We start from the raw sequence: 21,401 nt of genomic DNA, 5'->3' as shown, positions 1-21,401 counted from the left end.
CTTTAGACCATTTCATCTGTATATAATAAGGACTAACTTGAAATTGATGTGTCATGTTTATTCCTGAAGCCATTAAATGTGTAATTGTATAGATTTGAAATGAAAGGGGGGTAGGGTAGACTGTTACTTTTTTAGCCTTTGTTTTTTAAGAGTTTACCATAGTGACTAATCTTTTGCAGGGCAGGAACCTAACTCCTGCAAACTCCTAGTTCTTTTTTCTTTTTTTAATTAAAGAAAAATTTATTGATTTTAGAGAAACATCGATTAGTTGTTTCACTTATGATTTTAGAGAGAGAGAGAAACATCGATTTTTTGTTCACTTATGTATTCATTGGTTGCTTCTTGTATGTGCCCTGACCACATATTGAACCCACAGCCTTGGTTTATTGGGATGATACTTTAACCAATGGAGCTAACTAGCCAGTACAGGAGCCTAATTCTTAAAGCTAATTCAGAGCATTGAAACTTTAAAAGTTCACACGCTCTTTGCATGAAGAGAGTTTTTCTGAGGCTTTATTTTGAATACCATCCTGATCCTTAAATAGCTTATCCTTTGTTACTATGTCTATAGGTGCTTTGTGGTTTAAATTTTGGTAGTTCTAAAAAACATTGTGATATATTTATGGATGAAGAAACAAAATTCCTGAGCAGGAAATGTATTTAATGTTATTTTTTGACAATTTTTCTTATCTTTGGGATTTAAAGGATGAAGACCATAAAGAAAACTGTGTTTGTACAGGGTGAAGCTTTATTATAGAGCTGTACTAAAAATATTGATTAATTACACATTACTAATAAATAGCTTCATTGCGGGTTAACCCAGCTTGCTTTATTTGAGCGTTAGAAAAATGTAATACTAGACTTGGGGGGACTTCCAGTTCATATAAGTTAGGCTTGGCTTGCAGCAACCGAAGAGGCAAGGTCTCTGTACTTGTTCCTCCTTTTGCATTATTTTCCTCCTTGATTTGATTCATTGTCTGATAACATCATTTTATTCACTAAGCTGAGTAAACTGCAGATGACTGTCAAGAGCCATCTATTTGGAAGTCAGCCAACTTGTGTTTTACTTACTGAAATGTCACTAACTGTTGATCTAAATTTATTTGTAACAAGTGGGTGGGATTCCTCCTAACTTTAGTAGTCCTTATAACCAAGGATTTATTTTCTTCATTTTTGTTACTTTCATATCACAGTGTCTGTTTTATCATAAGCTCAGATAAATATCTGAGTGATTGAAAAAACAAAATGACTAAGGAAAAAATTCCTACTTTTGGGGACCTAGGAAATATGTTCTATGTTTTAAATGTTTTCAGTATGTTTTTCTTCATACAGTGTTGAATGGGTTGAAATCGTTTAAAAATTAAACATCTAATTCAATTTTACAAGTTTGTCACAGGTTTTATTATATTTTGAAATTTTATGGTGAAATAGAGATACACACGTGTGTGTGTGTATATATATATGTGTACAAGGGGGAACCCCCAAAATTTATAAATATTTGTGTATTTATTCTTACATGTTTAAACTTCAGTCACCTTCAAAGTACTCTCCATTTTATGTAATACACCTATCAAGATTTTTTTTCCTCTGTCCACAACAGTGTTTGAATCTGTTGATTTTGATGCCTTTTAGTGCTGCTGCTGCTGCTGCTGCTGCTGTTTTTTGTTTCACCCCTTCCACTTTGGCAACATGTTTCCCTTTGAGGACTTTTTCCATCTAGGGAAACAAAAAAAGTCTCTGGGAGCGAGAGCGGGTGAATTGGGAGTATGGGGCATGGGGTTCATACTGCTTTTGGTCAAAAACTGCTGCCCACTCACCACAGTGTCGACAGGTGTGCTCTTAAATCACCCATCATGAGCTAGGCAAGTGTGTTGAAAGAGTCTTCAAAAAAAATTCACTGAAGCTGAACACAGCATCTCACAACAATGCCAGTTGGTATGCTGATACAGATGGGTTCCTAGAACACTCATCTAGCAGGGGAAGCCAAAAGATAATTCCATTTTGGGGGAGGTTCTCCCGTATATACATACATATACATATATACACATATAAGTAGTTTTGTTTTAAGATGAACTTAAGCTAAAGGCTCTGTTTTTTAATTTTTGCTTTGGATGATAGGAGACCTAGTTTCAGTTTACGATCTGATAAAAATAGCTCGGTACATGTCATTAGTCACTTAACCCTCTAAGTTTGAAGAATTCACCTGAGTTCAGGGTGATGGGGAAAGCTCTTCAATTTTAGTTGGTGTAATAAACTACTTTAGTATTGATGAACCAGTTTTGAAAGCTCAGTAATCAAGTATTATTTTCTTCTATTCAGATGTGATGGGGTTTCTTTTATCATTCTCATCTCATTCACGTTTTTAATTGCCTGCATTTCTGTCTCCAGCAACTAGAGCTAGGGAGTAGTGACTCCGTTTTATAGATGCAGAAGTGGAATCAGGGAAGTTGGATAACTCCCTCAAGGCAGTACAGCGTAGTAAATGGCAGAGTGTGGATTCTAGCCAAGATATTTCAGACTTCAAAGTGATCGTTCTTAACCAGTAATACTTAATTACCAACATAGTTGGCTTTGCAAAAAATTTAAATAGAACATATGACAAAGTTCCCAGGTAATAAGGAATTTGATTTCGCATTTTATTAACACTTTCATCAGTAAAATCTTGACATGGCATCCTAGAGCTTAAACCCTCAGATCCTTAACTACCTTGTTGTATTTGAAAACAAGGGGAAACCTCTAGAAAGGTGAACTGACTACCCAAAGTTATAAAGATGTTAAATCATAGAGGCTGGCTTATATATCATTGAGTTTTCAACTTCAGTCTTATAACACATGATTCATAAAATTAATTTTTATTACTTCCCTACTTTTAGTTCTTTAAGCTTAAGTTTTCAGATAATATAGCAGATCCTGAATTTCATGTAATTAAATGTGTTTCTTTAAAACTGACAGAATATCAGCTTGCAAGACCTTCTGATGCAAACAGAAAGGAAATGCTGTTTGGAAGCCTTGCTAGACCTGGACATCCTATGGGGAAATTTTTCTGGGGTAAGATACTAAATAGTTCATCTTATTTCATATTTTCTAGTTTAGGAATATTGAGATTATGAAAAATTGGTAAAGAATGGAAAATTATAAAGGTAGGGTAGCTAGGTACATTTTACATTTTCAAATACAAAGTAGTTAAGCGTGCCTATATTAGGTACTCTGACATTGACTATATGAAGAATAAAACTTAACATTTTGTGAATGCTTTTTGGGTATTAGATACTCTGCTAACACTACATAAATTATCTCATTCGATCATCATAACAATATGATGAGCTGGGTTTCTATTTAAAGATAAAGAAACACACTAAGAGATGTTATTTAATTTTCTTAAATCACACAGTGGTGAATGTGAGATTTGAACTTAGGTTTATCTGACTGTAAAGGCTGTGCTCTACCCTAACCTGACATTTCCATTTATCAACAGAGATCCAGCAATGATTTCTCTAATATTTTTTGATCTGTGACCTAATTTTATTTAATTGGTAAGCTGTTTAAATGGTATTTGTTTTTAATGATGGCTTTTTCTTAGTATTAGAATCAGTTACAGCCTGATATTAATCTTCTTGACCAAATCTGGGATGAGTAGATTGAATTGGTACTCCATTCAAAGAATGTTTTGCTTCCATGTATATTTTGTACAGCTATAAACATTATATATTACATCCTTGCTTTATGTGGTTTATCTTTAAGAATTATGCAGAATATTATTAAAATAATTCAGAGATAAAAGCTGAATTGAATAGTAGGCTAATTATTAGAAAGAAAACTTAAGGCAATTACTGTTGGCTGAGGTTTCACCAACTAGAGATTAATTCCTTATGTGTTAAATATACTTTGAAATTGTTTCTTCTAAATTTTTGTCTTATGGCAATATTATTACTATTATACACTGATTCAATGTTCTTGAGTCACTTGGGTTATTTCATTAATTATGTGTAGTAGCAGAGCATGTATTATTGGTATAGAGACTTTGAACAGAGCAAAATTTATTTCTATAATATTTTTCATCTTTTTATAGGAAATGCTGAGACTCTCAAACATGAGCCAAAAAAGAATAATATTGATACATACACCAGGCTGAGAGATTTCTGGATGCATTATTACTCTGCTCATTACATGACTTTAGTGGTTCAATCCAAAGGTAATATTACCTACTATGGTCCTTAAAATTACTCTGAAGTAGTGTTTTCTTTGGATTTGTTTGCCATGATCAATGATGCATTGAGTATACCGTTAATTACTTTAGTGCTTAATCTTAATTATGAACTAAAGGAGATGAGAATTTGTAGAGGTCACACAGCAAGTGGATAAGCTCAGGGAAGCACAAAATCATCTGATTATCAGCAAATGTTTTTTCTATGTAGATTACCTCTAAGCTAGTATGAGTATACTAATGTAATAATAAGTCATAAATTATTTTTTTGAGCCACATTCAGCTATTGCCTCTGTTATTTCTCATTTGAATTTAATCCATATTGATTATAAACTCTTACAGTGGAGGGTGTCTGTCTTTTTCATCTTCATGTAGGGTCCAATAAAATGGAGTGATTAATTGAATTCCATTGTGGTGATACTAGGACAGTAGATGTGTCTTAAATTGTAAAATACTGATCAGTACCTCTACTCTTTTCCTTCTTTTATCATTATCTTCAGTAATTTGTGTTTTTTCTCATTAAAGAAATCGCGGTAGTTTTCTTTACATTTCAATCAGCTTAGGCTATTTTTCAAAGTCAATGAGTTGCTAAACTGTTGCTTTTAATATACCTTATAAGTTTACATATTATTTTTTGAAAACTAATCTTCTTATGCTAATATTCTCACTTTTAAAAATTTTGTTCTTTCTTTTTCAAAATGAGGATCAGAACTGACTTGACACTTAAATATAAAACTTTTTTTTTTTTTTCATTTAGGATCAAGATTAGTCCACTAAAGTTAACTTCAGTGTAAAGTTATGGATATGATATGGTAGATTCTTTTGTTCAAACTAGAAGTGGTCATTTAGATTTCTTTTACATTTGTTAAAATATGCAGTTTAATATTCAGTATGCAAAATTAATATATAATTTTTATTTATTGAAATCTGTAATGAACATGCATTTTTCTTCAACTAGTTATTGTTTCTTTTGCATTCTCTTCCTTTGTGGTTACAAATATAAAAGCATATTAATAATTATTGCAAATTTCTAAAATAGGCACAGATATTTGATGAGAACCTTGTACATTATAGAGTCAATTGATTTTGGAGGTTTAGCACTTATTACACCATTTATGAGTTAAATATCTCTATAAATAGTATAGAATAAATTCAGAATTTTGTTAATATTCTTTTCACTTTGTGTTTCATATCCTGGGGTATCTCTTTTGAGAATTAGTGAAATTCATATGTCTGATGAACTAAAATGAACCACTGGATACATAAAGCTAAAAGATTTACTTTTTCATTTTAATCTCCAGTTTTACTAGAAATTTCAAAAGATTTTTCTATGAGATAGTAAGAAAAGAATTGTAAGACAGAAATTACATACATAGGAATTGGCCCTATATACCCAAATTAAAGGTCCCTTTGTTTTGTAGCTAAAGGTCTGTGAGAAATCTAATTGCATTTTCCTGTCTCCTCCCCACCCTCCCTCCCTCCCAAGAAACACTGGATACTTTGGAAAAGTGGGTTACTGAAATCTTCTCTCAGATACCAAACAAGTAAGACATTTACTTTCATAAATTATACCTCTTTAGAGTTAAAGAGACCATATCTGCTTGTATGAGTTCCAAAGGTTTTTTTCTCTTTTGGTTTGTTTTTTAAACAGATCATGAAGACCTAAAGTGGTTTAGCAAGATTGCACAGCTTTTGAGTGAGAAAACTAAGATGAGAACCTAAGTTTCCATATTTTATGTAGTTCAAAATTTATAAACTTGTAAACTTACAATATGCAGTAATTCTGAAGAATTTGTCTTTTACATTTATTCAGAGCTTTTCTTTTACTGTGGAAAGTGTTTGAAATTGTGATGTGAAAACAAGTATTGAGAGGCAGAATGAATATATATATATATATATTCATTCGCCTGCCTCAACAGATTGCCTTCTGAAAGTATGTTAAGTCATTTCTTTGGAACTTGAAATGCTTTTCCTCATAAAAGAAATAATCTTTTAGATGATAATTGACTCCCATATTGTCTGAAAAGCTGGTTTCATATAGTTGAACCAAATTATCTTTTGTTAGAAATTGTATAGGGTTCCAGTTCAGAAAGCTGTTTTTTGTGTACCTCAAATTCATCAAATAATACAAATATTTGACACTTTATTGTTATATTATTGTTGCAAAGAATACAACTATTAATTCTGAAGCAACTAAGTCTTTCTTCCCACTCCTAGCAGTTTGCATTTTTTAAAAAAGATTTTATTTAATTTTTAGAGAGAGGGAAGGGAGGGAGAAAGAGAGGGAGAAAAACATCAATGTTTGAGAGAAACATCGATTGGTTGCCTCTTGCACTCCCCCAATTGGGGACTTGGCCCACAACCCAGGCATGTATCCTGACTGGGAATAGAACCTGCGACCTTTCAGTTCTCAGGTCAGTGCTCAACCCACTGAGCCACACCAGCTAGGGCAGGAGTTTGCATTTTTGTAAAATAAATGACATCAGATTTTTTTCTTGCATCAGGTGAGTATGCTAGACTTTTTCCATTTTTTCATTTCAAGATATAATTTGTTGTAGATTTATGAAAGAAAAATTAGCTTTAAAAATGTTAGACTAACCTGTAATAACAACTATTATTATTATTATTTTGGCTTTATGTTAATTTATGTTGATAATTAGCAGTAATTTTTATGTATGGAAAGATAATGAAAGCCATGCTAAAGTTGCAGGGTTTTATTTGTTTATTTTTTTTTGTTTGCTTTAATAAGAAAATCGCTGAGTTATGGAAATGTCAAGTGGCAGATTGAAACATATTTTACTGTGAAACTTTACTAATAAAATCAGAGGTATAATTTAATAGAGGAATTCTTTAGGTCCTATCAATTCCTGATAAACATTTAAAAAATTTTTTTTAAAAATATTATTCACTAATAACTTTGGTTCCTAATCAAAAAGATTAAAACTTCTAGAAATTTAATATTGATTCATATTGACCATGTTTTAGAAGAAATATTAGTTCAGTATCTTTAACCAGATGGGAAGCCTCTAGGAGGAGAGTCAAGTCTTATAAATACCAAAGCTCCTAATATAGTGCTTTATACCTAATAATCACTCCATATATGTTTGTTGAATTTAAAAATTATCTCTAGCATAAGTTTTCTTTCTCAAATGACTTTGTATAGGACAACTGAAATTGAATGTGCTGAGAGAGGCAGTAAATATTGGGAGGGAATGTCCCTTTATTTTATTGTTTTATATCTTTTGTGAGTTTTAATGATACCTGAGTCACTGGGGCTGAGGTTAAGAATAGCTTGTGCAGTTCAGGATTTTGTGGCTTTATTGCCATCTATTCACTTATGTGTAGAATGCTTTTCAGCCAGGAGTATGTAGAATAAATTATAAATACTTATCAGTTAGGCATCCCTAAAGATACTGCTTATAAAGGCTTTTGCCAATTAAATTTTAATATATTTGTTTTATTTTCAGTGGGTTACCCAAACCAAACTTTGGCCATTTAACGGATCCATTTGACACACCAGCATTTAACAAACTTTATAGAGGTTCGTGAACCAAAGGTTTAAAACTGTTTGAAATAACTTTAGCACATTCTCTAAAATTTAATTGAGGCTGCCAATTTTCTTCAAAAATGAGACCACAACAGAAAGTACAGCTGGGCTGGAAAGGGAGTAGATGGATGGTGGAGATCCAGTTAGCCACTAACTAGCAGCAGATAGATTGGTCTGCTGCTACTTGAGTCTGTTTCATGCTTTCTCCCTGTTTTCCCCTTGTTCCCGTTTGTTCTTGGTGGGGGAGGGGGTTGGTTTGTTTGTTTCTCTATTTCATTTAATCTATATTCTGTTTTTTTGTTTTGTTTTGTTTTGTTCTTTGCATTTAAAAAGAAAAAATAGAGGAGGGGAAAACATTTTGGAAATTGTTTCCTTTTATCTTTATCATAAAAACCATTTTTGTTAAGTGAAGAAAAATTTGTGAAGCAATAGGAGGAAAAAATCACCTTTAAATCTTACCATCCAGAGAAGTCATTGTCAAATTTCCTTTTGAGTTTTTATAGATATATTTTCTTAATGTAGCTGAGATTATAAAGTATATATACTTCTATCTCTTCCTTTTTCATTTAATATTACATTTATAATAACTGTCCAGTGAGCTATCACATAATTATACCTTAATTTACTTAGCAATTTCCCCATAACACATATTGCAGAACATTTTGAATTCACTATTTCTCTTTCTTTGCTCTTTTTATCATGGCAGTTTTTTTCCTCTATATCCTAGTTGCCTAAGTATTCCTTTCTTCTCTTTTTGCCCCATTACCAGTCTCTTTTCTCTTCTCTCCCTCTCATAAGTGACTTTTCTGTCATACCTTTTCTCTACTGTTGGCTGGCTCCACAGCTAAGCTGACTTATTTTTGGTTGTATTCTTTCTGGGGTTAGATTTTTTTCTTCATAGAGTCATAGAATAATAGCACTGGGAAGAATCTTAGAGCTACTTTAGTTAATCCAGTCACCTACCATCAGAAAACAGATCCAGAAAGATTTAAATGCAAGTGATTTTTCTCAAGATTATATAAACATGTATATAACAAGATAGTGGTAGGGCTGGATTTCAACCATGGGTCTCCTGAGTCCTAGTCCTGTGTCCTTTCTTGCAAGAAGGGGTCCATCTTTAGAAGCATTTAATATTTTGATAGTTCTTTTATCCATGCTTTCTCTACATGTGAACCCAAATTGAGACGAAAATCACAAAAATTACATTATTCAAATTGGAAAATTGGCAACTTGAAATAATAATTGCATTGTATTTAACCTTCCCCTGTTTAATGGAAGATGAAATTTATTGAATTAAAAAAATTTCATGTAACATAGTAAAAGTTATGGAGAAACTCTTATATCTGTTCTTCTGAAAAATATTTTTTAGTTGTTCCAATTAGGAAAATTCATGCTCTGACCATCACATGGGCACTTCCTCCTCAACAGCAACATTACAGGTAAGAGTTCAAGGGCAGATGTACTCCATTAATTACTGAGTGACAGTCATATTTTTAAAGCATATTAAATGGTTTGAATTTGGGGGTTCTGGATTTATTGTATAAACACAGGTAATGTGATAAACTGAGACGTCACTACTAAATTTTGCAAGAGTGCTACATACTTTAATGTCTTCTTGGGTATAAAAACTAGAGTTTTCTTATTACTGGTTGTCTTTCCTGAATCTTTGAAACAAGTATCATAATGTGAATACTATTATAATTATTTTCTTTAGTCCTTTGAGTACAAAATGTATTTATTTATTTGCCAATTGTGACCATTTATTTTGATCTTGTCAAAAGTAAATAATTTTGAACTTGGAATACGACTACAGCATAAGTCTCAAGCACTTATTCCTATGAATTGGGAATAAATGAGGGCAGATTTATACAAATTAGGAGGACATTTCAGCTTATTTATATAGCTATCTTGTTTGAGTAATATAGCATGGGCCCAGACATTCCTTAAAGGTAAGGATCAGCCAATACCTACAAATGCTATTTTAAAAAAAAAACAAATGCTAATAAACAGATAAAAATTTAACCTATTTTTAGAAACTACCGTCAACAAAACAAAACCAGGAGGATACACATATAAGCAGAAGGAATGAAAGTAATGCATATTGCTTAATCTCAGTAAAAATTGCTTTTTAAAAAATGTATAGAGTATTCAAATATTGAAGTCCCATAAAATTAATAAGACCAGAATGTTTACAGTAAGAAGACAGAGAACATGTACTGTCTACTGGCTTATGCAAGGATAACATATGAAAAATAAAAATTGATTGTATAGTTATGTTAGAATGTTCCCCAAAGTGTTAAAATTATTACATGCATGTTTAAAAGTTTATTAATCTGTTTTGAATTTTTTCTATAAAAATAATACATGCTTATAAAATATTAAAATAGGACAAAAGGATATTAAGTAAAAAGTAAAGCTCTGCTTCTTGGTCTCTGTCCTCAAAGATATGCCTAATATCAATAATTTTATATAGTTCAGACATTAAAATAATGAATATAAAACACATTTTTTTTTTGCATTTTCTATTTTCTTAATTAACAAAACCTGTTTATCCTCTGACTGAATATTGAGGTAATTCATTGTAGAAATCTTGAAAAATAATGAAGAGTAGAAAAAGTCATTCATGATTCTGTTTTCCAAAGACCGTTAACATTTCTGTATGTTTCCTTCCAGTTATTATTTTTTTTGTGCTGTTAATTTTGTGCTGTTTGGACTGTTAATTTGTTTTAATGTGATATTCATCATGAGTTATTTTGCATTCCCAAATATGTGAATTCCCAGTAAATTAGTTTTTTGTGGGAGCCCCTTTTTTACAAAGAAGTGACCGTTTTATCTGTGACTGTGTAGTTATCAACTACAGTGTAGTTAGCTTTGTTCAGATACAAATGTCACATAATCAGCTGGGTTCATTCTTTAACTGATTTGCTCCCCTACATCAGCCTTACTGTAGATGTAATTCAAATTCAGACTTTAAACAATGTTGAGTGGGCTTTGGGGATTGCTTAACATAGTTGAAGTCATAATATTATATCTTGACTTTTAAAAGTTTACTGTATATAGTTCTATGAAGTAACTTTAAAATTTAAGAATGTTTAGATTTCCTAACCCAATATGCCTCTCTATATTTTGTTTTGGTAGGAATATATTTCTGAAATTATAGTAGAAGCCAGTGGGAAAAGACAATATGATAACATATATACAACCACTCAGACTATTAAAACATATTATTATATAATAAAGCATTTTTATATCTGTTACTGCATTTTCATGAAAACCCCATGAGTAAGTAGTTAGGTAAGTGAAGAGGGAAAAAAATAGAGAGAGGCTAAGCTTTTTGCTCAAGAGCATTTACTTAAAAGGAAATGCTAAAACTATAAATTAGATATTCTGGCCCTTAAAGCAACACATTGCAGTTTACCACAGTCTGATGGAATACTGAAAGCTTTTACAGATATGAATGATTTATGTTGCATTAGGTTCTAAATTGATAAAGAATCTGTATTATTTTCATTTTGGGAGAAACAAAAATCAAAGATTTTACCACAAAGAAGTAAGTTTGGTGTCTGAGAGGAAAAGTAATAGTCTTAAATTTTGGATTGATTATACTCATTCAGCGATTTCAGATGAAGTTAAATTTTACCATGTTTTCTGTCTTTATCTTGCTACTATCAAATTAATTATAATTTCATGTTTAGTGGGATTTATGTGAGAATAAGTTTATAATTATATTCTCAAATAGTGCAGTCTCAGAAATACGGTTTTCTTGTGTTTTAATACTGTACTTTTTAAAATTTCTGACCTTAACATTTTTTTAAAAGGGTGAAGCCACTTCATTATATCTCTTGGTTGGTCGGACATGAAGGCAAAGGCAGCATTCTTTCTTACCTTAGAAAAAAGCAAGTATTCACTTACTGAATTTTAGCAATCTCTGAAAAACAATAAGATTTATATAACCCATTCTTTTTTTGTTTTATCTGCCAGGAGCCTAGAATCAAATCTAATGCTTAATTACAGTCACTTTAATAACCTAGATTATTTGAATGGCTGTGTTATATGTGTGGGGTTTTTTTTTTGGAAGCCCGTTTTTAGCCCCTGTTGCAAGTAGTTGTACACAAAATTTAAAAAAAATCATAGGCTAATAGAGTCCAGAATTACATAAAAGGTTAGCTGTAACCAAGACTTTAGATTTGAATAGTAAGGAAGTCAGTTATCTAAATGCTGAGAATCTCCAAGTTTTCTCCCAAAAGGTAGACTAATGGGAGCTTCCTTGGGCAGATAAATTGTAGCATGCGGGACTGTGAACAGTATATACAGGTGTGTTAGCAGAATGATTCCTCATGTATCTAGGCACTTGTTTAAGTTGTCTAGCCAAATGATAGAGCTTTAGCATCAGGACCAATACATTAAAGTAATTATTTGTTTGATTTTTTTCTATACACTAATTCAAGAATGAAATGTAAATGAGAAACTTAAATAAGTACTTTAAAACATTATTGTGTACTAGAACATTCAAGGAAGGTTGAGAGGGCATGGTTATTATAAAAGAGTAATGCTATTAGGTACTTACATGCCTTACACAGTAAATGTAAAATGCTTTGAGATGAGCATAACCTTTCTACCTTGCTGAATTTTATTAGAATTTCCAACTCTGTTCTGGCTTTCTCTCTCTTTATTTTAGGTTTTTACTATTTTGCTGTTCAATAAAAATTACTATGGCTTCATAAAACAATATTTTACTGTTTTGTAATATATATTAGTGTTTCTAATAAACAGATAAATATGGCTATTCTTTCTGGTGATAACTGCATGTACTACAATTCCTTGGGAGACTGTGTGTTTTTAAAATTTGTGCTTTTAAACTTACTGTTGGAAAACATGTTTGCATCAAAAGCTGAATGTCCCAAATTTTACATAGAAATCTTACCTATTTTGTTAATTTGATGTATTTGTTGGCTATCAGTTCCAAGACATTGATTGGATAAATTTTTTTCTAACTGTAGGTGCTGGGCCCTTGCATTATTTGGTGGAAATGGTGAGACAGGCTTTGAGCAAAATTCTACTTACTCAGTATTCAGCATTTCTATTACATTGACTGATGAGGGTTATGAACATTTCTATGAGGTAAAGAATTAAAATGGAGGGTTTTTTATTTATAGATATCACTTTATGCAGAAATGTAACCAGGTGTTTTGTTCTTAGGTGGCTCATACTGTTTTCCAGTATTTAAAAATGCTGCAGACATTAGGCCCTGATAAAAGGTAATACATACTTATTAGAATTAGACCAGAAGTCAATCCTAGTATGTTTTAGCTTTTAGGCTGCCAGTAGACATGTTTTAGGCCTGCTTTGATCATTTGTTAGGCATTTGCTGCTTATTTTCCTTTACTGGCTCCATTTTCTTATTGTCTACATGTGAATGGCCAATCTGTTTATTTTTATGCTTCTCTTTTCTTTTTTAAAGATTTTATTTGTTTATTTTTTAGAGAGAGGGTAAGGGAAGGAGAAAGAGAGGGAGAGAAACATCAATGAGTAGTTGTCTCTCACATGCCCCCCACTGGGGACCTGGCCCACCACCCAGGCATGTGCCCTGTCTGGGAATCGAACCAGCGACCCTTCAGTTCTCAGGCTGGCACTCAATCCCCTGAGCCACACCAGCCAGGGCTATGCTTCTATTTCCTTGATGATTTGAATGAGAAATTTAAATATGTCTTCTAATTATAATTTTCTTCTTTCACAGAATTTTTGAAGAGATTCAGAAAATTGAGGATAATGAGTTTCATTACCAAGAACAGGTATTGGAAGTCAAATTCTTTTTGAATGTTTTATGTGACCAAGATCAAAACTGGTGTGGACATTGTTCCTCTTTTTATTTAATTATTTATTTTTTTAGAGAGAGGGGAAGGGAGGGAGAAAGAAAGAGAGAGAAACATCAACGTACAAGAAACATCGATAGGTTGCCCCTCACACACCCCCAACCAGAGGCCTGGCCCAAAACCCAGTCATGTGTCCTGACCAGGAATCAACCTGAGACCTTTCAGTTTGCAGGACGACACCCAACCCACTGAGCCACACCAGTCAGGGCCATTGTTCCTTTTTTGGGAAATGTCATTGGAATTTTAATTCTGCTACTCTTCTGTCATGCGAGTCTCAAGATGGCCTTGAGTCTATCTGAAAATTTAACTCTCATATTTTTGAGTATTTTTACTGAGAAATGGTGAAGGATTAGGCAAACTGACACAGATCGTATTGTGTTTTATATATATATAGATATGTAGTTATATAAATATATACAGATATGTAGATATATAGATATGTAGATATATATAGATACATAGATATATAGTCATCCATCTGTCTATCCTATTGATAAACTCGGAGAGCTTGCTATGGTACTTGATATTTGGGGAATTCAAATATTGTGAAGACATCCTACAAGATAATAAATAGTAGTAACAATATATAATGTTAGAAACAGTGCATTCTGGGATTTCACGGTAAGGAGAGCATTTTTCTTGATTGGAATATGACCAGGGAAGGTTTTGCAGATACGGTAAATTGAATTGGTTTAAAAAAGGATATGGTTTGGATACATTCTAAGCAATAGGAAACACATAAGTAAGGAACTCTGGAGTTGTAAAAAAGGTAATGATCCTACATGTCTGTTGTATAGGGTACATGAAAGGAAGGTATTACATAAAACTGAAAGGTAAGGATTTTAAAAGTTTTTTTAAAGCATTTTGTGCCTTGAATCCCTTTGGAATTCTGTTAATCCTGTGTATTCCTCCTCAGAATAATATTTTATCCCTCCAACTTTTTAAACTAAGAAAAACAGCCATAGCAGTCCAGTGGTGTATCCCTCGCCTAGATTCACCAAGTGCTAATATTTTGCCATATTTTATTTTTTCTCTCTCTCTTTGTATAGGTATGTGTGGCTGTGTATTTTTTTCTCAAAACATTTGAGATTTAATTGTAGATATTACTGTACTTTATCTGTACATTTTAAAGCATATATCTGCTACAAACAAATGTATTCTCTTACATAATCTAAAATTGCCACACTGACAATTTAACAATGAAACAATACTGTTAATTATTACACAGTTCATAGAATAGTGTTTTGAAGTGCATAAAATAAAATGCATTAGTTTACAAAAGAATAGTGAAATAAAGTACTCATAATAATAAAACAATCTTTTTATTAATGTATTAAATAGGAAGGTCTGGTGGTAGGTCTGATAATTACTACAGTTTTCAAATAGCAATGTGTGTGATACTTTAAGATATCTACAACTATATTGTGATTTCTATTGGTTAAAGTCATAGATGCTACTAATACTATTGTGGTTTGTTGCCATATTTATAACTGAATAAAAATGAGAAATTAGAGATTAGTGAAAATATGTAATTTCTTTCCAACCACATTCTTGCACTACTAACCCCTCCTGAATTTGTCCACTGATACCTTGTGGGAGGTTCCTATGGACTCTAGATTCAGAGCCTGTGACTTAGAACCAGTTTGTAGAGCATCTTAGAACCTGCCTCTTTGTCATTACCAAAAATGATTTCCTCTGATAGATTGGCTATCTCGTCGTCACTCAGTACTATTTTTGAAGGGTGTGTTTTCCCATTTTTTAAAATTGTTGTTAAAGTACAGTTGTCTCCACCTTCCCACCACCACTTTCCCCTGCTCCAGCCACCCCCCACCTCCCACCCTCAATCCTTCCCCTCTTTCTTTTATACATGGGTCCTCTATACGTGTTCCATGATGACGCTTCCGCTTCTTTCCCCCATCATCCCCCTGCCCTCTCTCTTCTAGTTACTGTCAGTGTGTTCTTTATTTCAATATCACTGGTTATATTTTGCTTGCTTGTTTGTTTTGTTGATTAGGTTCCACTTAGAGATAAGATCATATGCAATTTTTCTTTCACTGCCTGACTTATTTCGCTTAGCATAATGTTCTCAGTTCCATCCATGCTGTCGTGAAGTATAAGAGCTCTTTCTGCTGCACAGTATTCCATTATGTAAACATACCTTAGTTTTTTTTTTCCTTTGTTCAAATACATTTGTCTCAGTTTTCCCACCACCACTTTCCCCTGCCCCAGCCAACCCCGACTCACACCCTCAATCCTTCCCCACTTTGGCTTTGTCCATGAGTCCTTTATACATGTTCCTTGATTTGACCCTTCCCCTTCTGTTCTCCGTTCTACCCCCTGCCCTCCTTCCTTCTCGTTACTGTCGGTTTCTTTTTTCTTTCAATGTTGCTGGTTCTATTTTCCTTGCTTGTCTGTTTTGTTGATTAGGTTCCACTTACAGGTGAGATCATATGGTATTTGTCTTTCACCTGCTGGATTATTTCACTTAGCGTAATGCTCTCCAGATCCATCCACGCTGTCATGAAGGGTAGTAGCTCTTTCTTTCTTTCTGCTGCATAGTATTCCATTGTGTAAATGTACCATAGTTTTTTGATCCACTCATTTATTGATGGGCACTGAGGTTGCTTCCAGCACTTGGCTATTGTAAATTATGCTGCTATGAACATTGGGGTGCATAGGTTCTTTTGAATTGGTGTTTTGGGATTCTTAGGGTATAATCCCAGCAGTGGAATCACTGGGTGAAAAGCCAGTTCCATTTTTAGCTTTTTGAGGAAATTCCAAACTGTTTTCCACAGTGGCTGCACCAGTCTGCATTCCCACAAACAGTGAACTAGGGTTCCCTTTTCTCCACAACCTCGCCAGCACTCGTTGTTTGTTGATTTGTTTATGATGGACATTCTGACCAGCGTGAGGTGGTATCTCACTGTGGTTTTAATTTGCATTTCTCTTATGGCTAGTGATGCTGAGCATCCTTTCCTATGTCTCTGGGCCCTGTGTATGTCCTCCTTGGAGAGGTATCTGTTCAGGTCCTTTGCCCATTTTTTAATTGGATTGTTTGTCTTCCTGGAGTGGAGTTGTGTGAGTTCTTTATATATTCTGGAGATCAAAGCCCTGTCCGAGGTATCATTGGCAAATATACTTTCCCATACGGTTGGTTCCCTTTTCATTTTGCTGATGTTTTCTTTAGCTGTGCAGAAGCTTCTTGTTTTGATGAAGTCCCATTTGTTTATTCTTTCCTCTATGTCCCTTGCTCTAGGGGACATATCAGTGAAAATTTTACTGTGTGGAACATCTGAGAGTTTCCTGCCTATGTTCTCCTCTAGGATTTTTATGGTGTCGCAACTTATATTTAAGTCTTTTATCCATCTTGAGTGTATTTTTGTGTATGGTGTAAATTGGTGGTCGAATTTCAATTTTTTGCATGGAGCTGTCCAGCTCTCCCAGCACCATTTGTTGAAAAGGCTATTTTTACTCCATTTTATGCTTCTGCCCCCTTTGTCGAATACTAATTGACCATAGAGACACGGGTTTATTTCTGGGCTCTCTATTCTGTTCCGTTGATCTATGTGTCTGTTCTTATGCCAGTACCAGACTGTTTTGATTACAGTGGCCTTGTAATGTAGTGTGATGTCAGGTTTTGTGATCCCTCCTACTTTGTTCTTCTTTCTCAAAATTGCTGCAGCTGTTCGGAGTTGTTCATGGTTCCATATAAATTTTTGAAATGTTTGTTCTATTCTGTGAAGTCCATCATTGGTATTTTAATAGGGATTGTGTTGAATCTATAAATTGCTTTGGGTAGTATGGACAGTTTATATTATTGATTCTTCCAATCCATGAACCTGACATATGCTTCCATTTATTTGTGTCTTCCTTGATTTCTGTCTTCAGTGTTGTGTAGTGTTCTGCATACAGGTCTTTTACCTCCTTGGTTAAGTTTATTCCTAGGTACTTTATTTTTCTTGTTGCTATAGCAAATGGGATTTTTTCCCCTGATTTCTGATTCTGATATTTCATTGTTGGCAGGGCTGTTGAGTCCTCTCATTTTGCTGCTGCTCAGGGGAGTGATCTGCCTGAGCAAGATGGCTACTACCATATAGGGGATGAGTCAGCACCAGGATCCCATTGGCTATTCCCTCAGTTTTCTCCCCAAAGTGTCCTTCCCCAGTCTCTCCTCAGGCATCTCTAGCCCACTCTGCCCCGCCCTTTGCCAGAGTCCAGGGTAAGTGGCTGCATACAAAAATTTATGCGTTGGCCCTTTAAATAGCTCTTTGTGTCTCCAGCTACCTGTCTTTGGTAGAGAGCAGACCTGCTGCTTTTCGCAGCTGGCTGTTATCTGTGTACTTTTTGGGCTCTAGTGCTATAGGCTGGGGGTCCCTGCTTATGGTTTAGACCCCACTCTTCTCAGGGGTATCCAACTGGCAGTTTAAATATCCCTCTTGTGCTGCCACCATTGGGCGCCCAGCTAGCCTTCTCGAGTCTCCATCGCACTCCTTACCAGTCAGGTTGTGCTAAAGCTGATTCTTCTGTCTGTCCGAGGTTATAAGACTCCTCTCTCACTATTGCTCAGTTGTTTGTTCTAGGTGATTTCTCCACAATTTAGTTGTTATCCCAGAGGGTCCTGGAAGGAAGTCAGTGTGACTTCCATTCGCTCCGCCATCTTGTCTCTTTTTTCCTCCCTATTAATCGATTGATATGCACGGAATCCACAAGTCCTGCTGTCTACCTTATCAGGAGTGATTTTATCAGCTGTGGTGGCAACATGTGAGCCAGAACTATGGCAATGAAGGAGTGGAAACAAGAATGGGGGAATATAGTGATAAGTGATACCCAAGTTCCTTTTGGGGGGATTTGCTTTTTAGCATTGGTTGAGTGAGTGACGACATTTTTTTTCTGTCCTTTCAGTTCCTTCTTAGCAAGGCATTTCAAGATTTTTGTTTACTGATATCTTTGCATTTTATAGCTCATTTCTTTCACTTTTAGCAATATTCAGGAATACTTACTTAGATTTTAAAACATGAGCCCAAAATACCTTAAATGAAAACCAAACCAGAAAATCAGAACAAATCAATAAGGTCCATATCTATATGAACTGCTAAACAAACTCCAGTAGCTGCGCTTATTTCGACAGTTATGTATACTCTTTTTAAACAAAGTTGAAATGTTTCCTCTTCAGACTTTTTTTAATCTCCATCAATTAAGGAAAATAGGAATGCCCTTTTCAAACTAGTCTTTTTTTAAATTAAGAAATTTTTTAAAAATTTATATTTTACATAGGAACCTGGACTCAGTATGTTGTATAGGTCAACTATTTGAACTAGAGAAAAGCTGTTTCAGTGCTTTTCTGTAGGCAGAGAAACAAGAACAAAATAACAATAATGGAAGACAGTGAGAGTTTGTAGTAGATGAAAAAATTAGAGGATAGACAATAACAAGTGTTAGAGAAGATGTAGACAAATTAGAAACTTCATACATTACTGGTGAGGATGCGCTGCTTTGAAAAACAGTTTGATAGTTCCTTAAAAAGTTAAACATAGCCCTGACTGATGTGACTTAGGTGATTGGATGTTGCCCTGCAAACTGAAATGTCACTGGTCTGATTCCCAGGTAGGGCACATTCTTGGGTTGCAAGTTTGGTCCTAGCTGGGGTGTGTTTGAGAAGCAACCAATCGTTTCTCTGCCACATAGATCTCTCCCTCTCTTTCTCCCTCCCTTCCCCCTCTCTAAAATTAAATAAAATCTAAAAACAAAAGCTAAGCATAGAGTTACCATATAAGCTAGCAGTTTCATACCTAAATATATAGCTGAAAGAATTGAAAACATGTTTACACAAAAACTTGTACACAACTGTTCAGAGCAGTATTATTCATTGTAGCCCAAGGTGGTAACATCCCAAATGTTCATCGGTGAATGAATGGTTAAACAAAATACAGACTATGCATACTGTGGAATATTATTCAGCCATTAAAAATAAGTTAATTACTTATTTCATACTACGACATGGATGAACCTTGAAAACATCATGCTAAATGAAAGAAGGCAGACACAACAAGTCACATATTATATGATTCCATTTATATGAAATAACCAGAATAGGTAAATCCATAGAGACAGAACACAAGTTGACAGTGGCCAGTAGCTGAGGGACGTGAGTAATGTGGAGCAATTGCTTAATTGGTGTGGGCAGTTATCTTTTGGAGTGATAAAAATGTTACAGAACTAGATAGTGGTTATGGTGGCACAATTTTGTGAATATGGTAAAAACCACTGAATCATACAATTTATTTTTTGTTTTTAATTATATATTTTAAAAGCATGAATTTGATGGTATGTGAATTATATCTTTAAAAAAATTAAAGGGTAGTGTTTAAGTTCTTCCTAGTACCATCTTCATTGCCTTGGCACCAAAGATCTGCTTTTAGCTAGGATCCTTAGTGTATTTTCATAGGAAGGATTTTGAATCACTCAGTTTTGTAGCATATGGATTAGAGAAGTTAACATATATATATATGGCTGGTAAAAATAACTGGCTAAAAAATTAAAGCAGAGTAGGAGGAGTCATTTAAAACAATAATAACACTTTAGTTACTAATTAACTTACTGATTCAGGAATGTTTCCTGAGGTGGGAAAGGACGTAGCCAACAATGAATCTTTCCTTTTCCCTTATTCTGTTTCTATCCTATATTCCTATGATCTCTAATGTGATGTATGCTAGTCTCACTTCTCCTGCATGAATGCAGTTATTTCACTTGTTTTCTCTCTTCCATTATTAGATGAGGGAAAAACACATATTCTCTAGTAAAGGACTAGGCAGTGTGGTATTTTGCAGTGTAGGAGGCCTGAGTTCCAGTATCTACTCTGCCTGTTACTTCCTCACTGTGTGACCTTGGACAAATCACCTAATCCATCTGAGTATATATCCTCATTACAAAATGTGGGAATGGAACCACTTGGTTCCACTTGGTTCAAGATTCTGTGCATCTGGGGCCTCAAATACTTGAATTGATTGCTTTCTTCTGAAAGAGTATTTCCATTGTATAGGTTAAAGAACTGTGGTTTAAATTGAAATAACATACTGATTAATATAACATTATATCAAGATTTTTATCTAATCATACATTTTTATTTTTACAGTAATTTGATTCATGGTTACAAATTGCTTTTAGGTGATAGTGCAGCAGTGATAAAGTGATGAAGACCCTGTCTTTAGGGACCTCACAGCACTGTGGGGACACTTAACATACAAATAGGCACTTACAGTTCAGTCTTATAATTGCTCTCATGAAGAGGCTGTGACATGAGCATGATTAGAGCCTGGTGTGTTTCAGGCCTCAAGGTCAGGGATCGGAGGGTGTTAGTTGCTCTGGTTAATCTTTTTGGAATTCTGACGATCATTGTCTTTTAACCACCGTTAAGTTTGGTTTTATCTGTTCAGAAGCCTTTGGTTCATTTTTTTTTTTTTAAAGAGAAAAAGTATTTGTGGCAAATTAAGGATAATAATGAGAAGTTTCTAATGTGAAATAATTTTACCTCTTTACAGACAGATCCAGTTGAGTATGTGGAAAACATGTGTGAAAACATGCAGCTGTACCCACTGCAGGACTTTCTCACAGGAGATCAGCTTCTTTTTGAATACAAGCCAGAAGTAAGGAGGTTTCCATTTCTAATACTTACATTTGGAGAAAGAGGAGGGTGAGAAAGTGGAGAAAAGTACTTAAGAACTGTGGGAATGGAGAAAGCTTAACTGTATTTAGTTGTGTCTTGTTTCTTTAAATAGAA

The 21,401-nt window shown here is 34.1% G+C and overlaps 1 protein-coding gene across 2 annotated transcripts in view; it reads left to right on the top strand.

Annotated features, from left to right (window-relative positions):
- NRDC (nardilysin convertase) overlaps nt 1-21,401 on the top strand; it is a 77,991-nt gene that overhangs the window by 36,317 nt on the left and 20,273 nt on the right. For both annotated transcript variants that reach the window (XM_054572916.1, XM_054572908.1), the window contains exons 6-15: nt 2,953-3,048; nt 4,070-4,192; nt 5,691-5,748; nt 7,672-7,745; nt 9,121-9,190; nt 11,570-11,647; nt 12,752-12,872; nt 12,951-13,009; nt 13,489-13,543; nt 21,163-21,267. In XM_054572916.1, coding sequence (XP_054428891.1) covers nt 2,953-3,048; nt 4,070-4,192; nt 5,691-5,748; nt 7,672-7,745; nt 9,121-9,190; nt 11,570-11,647; nt 12,752-12,872; nt 12,951-13,009; nt 13,489-13,543; nt 21,163-21,267 — 839 coding nt within the window. The remainder of the gene's footprint in view (nt 1-2,952; nt 3,049-4,069; nt 4,193-5,690; nt 5,749-7,671; nt 7,746-9,120; nt 9,191-11,569; nt 11,648-12,751; nt 12,873-12,950; nt 13,010-13,488; nt 13,544-21,162; nt 21,268-21,401) is intronic.

The sequence above is a fragment of the Pteronotus mesoamericanus genome, unplaced genomic scaffold (assembly GCF_021234165.1).
Source record: "Pteronotus mesoamericanus isolate MK-2021 breed Mesoamerican mustached bat unplaced genomic scaffold, CSHL_Meso_final contig_105, whole genome shotgun sequence".
NCBI classification, from domain to species: Eukaryota; Metazoa; Chordata; class Mammalia; order Chiroptera; family Mormoopidae; genus Pteronotus; species Pteronotus mesoamericanus.
The sequence above is the reverse complement of the archived record's forward strand: the minus strand, read 5'-3'. Positions and strand labels throughout refer to the sequence as shown.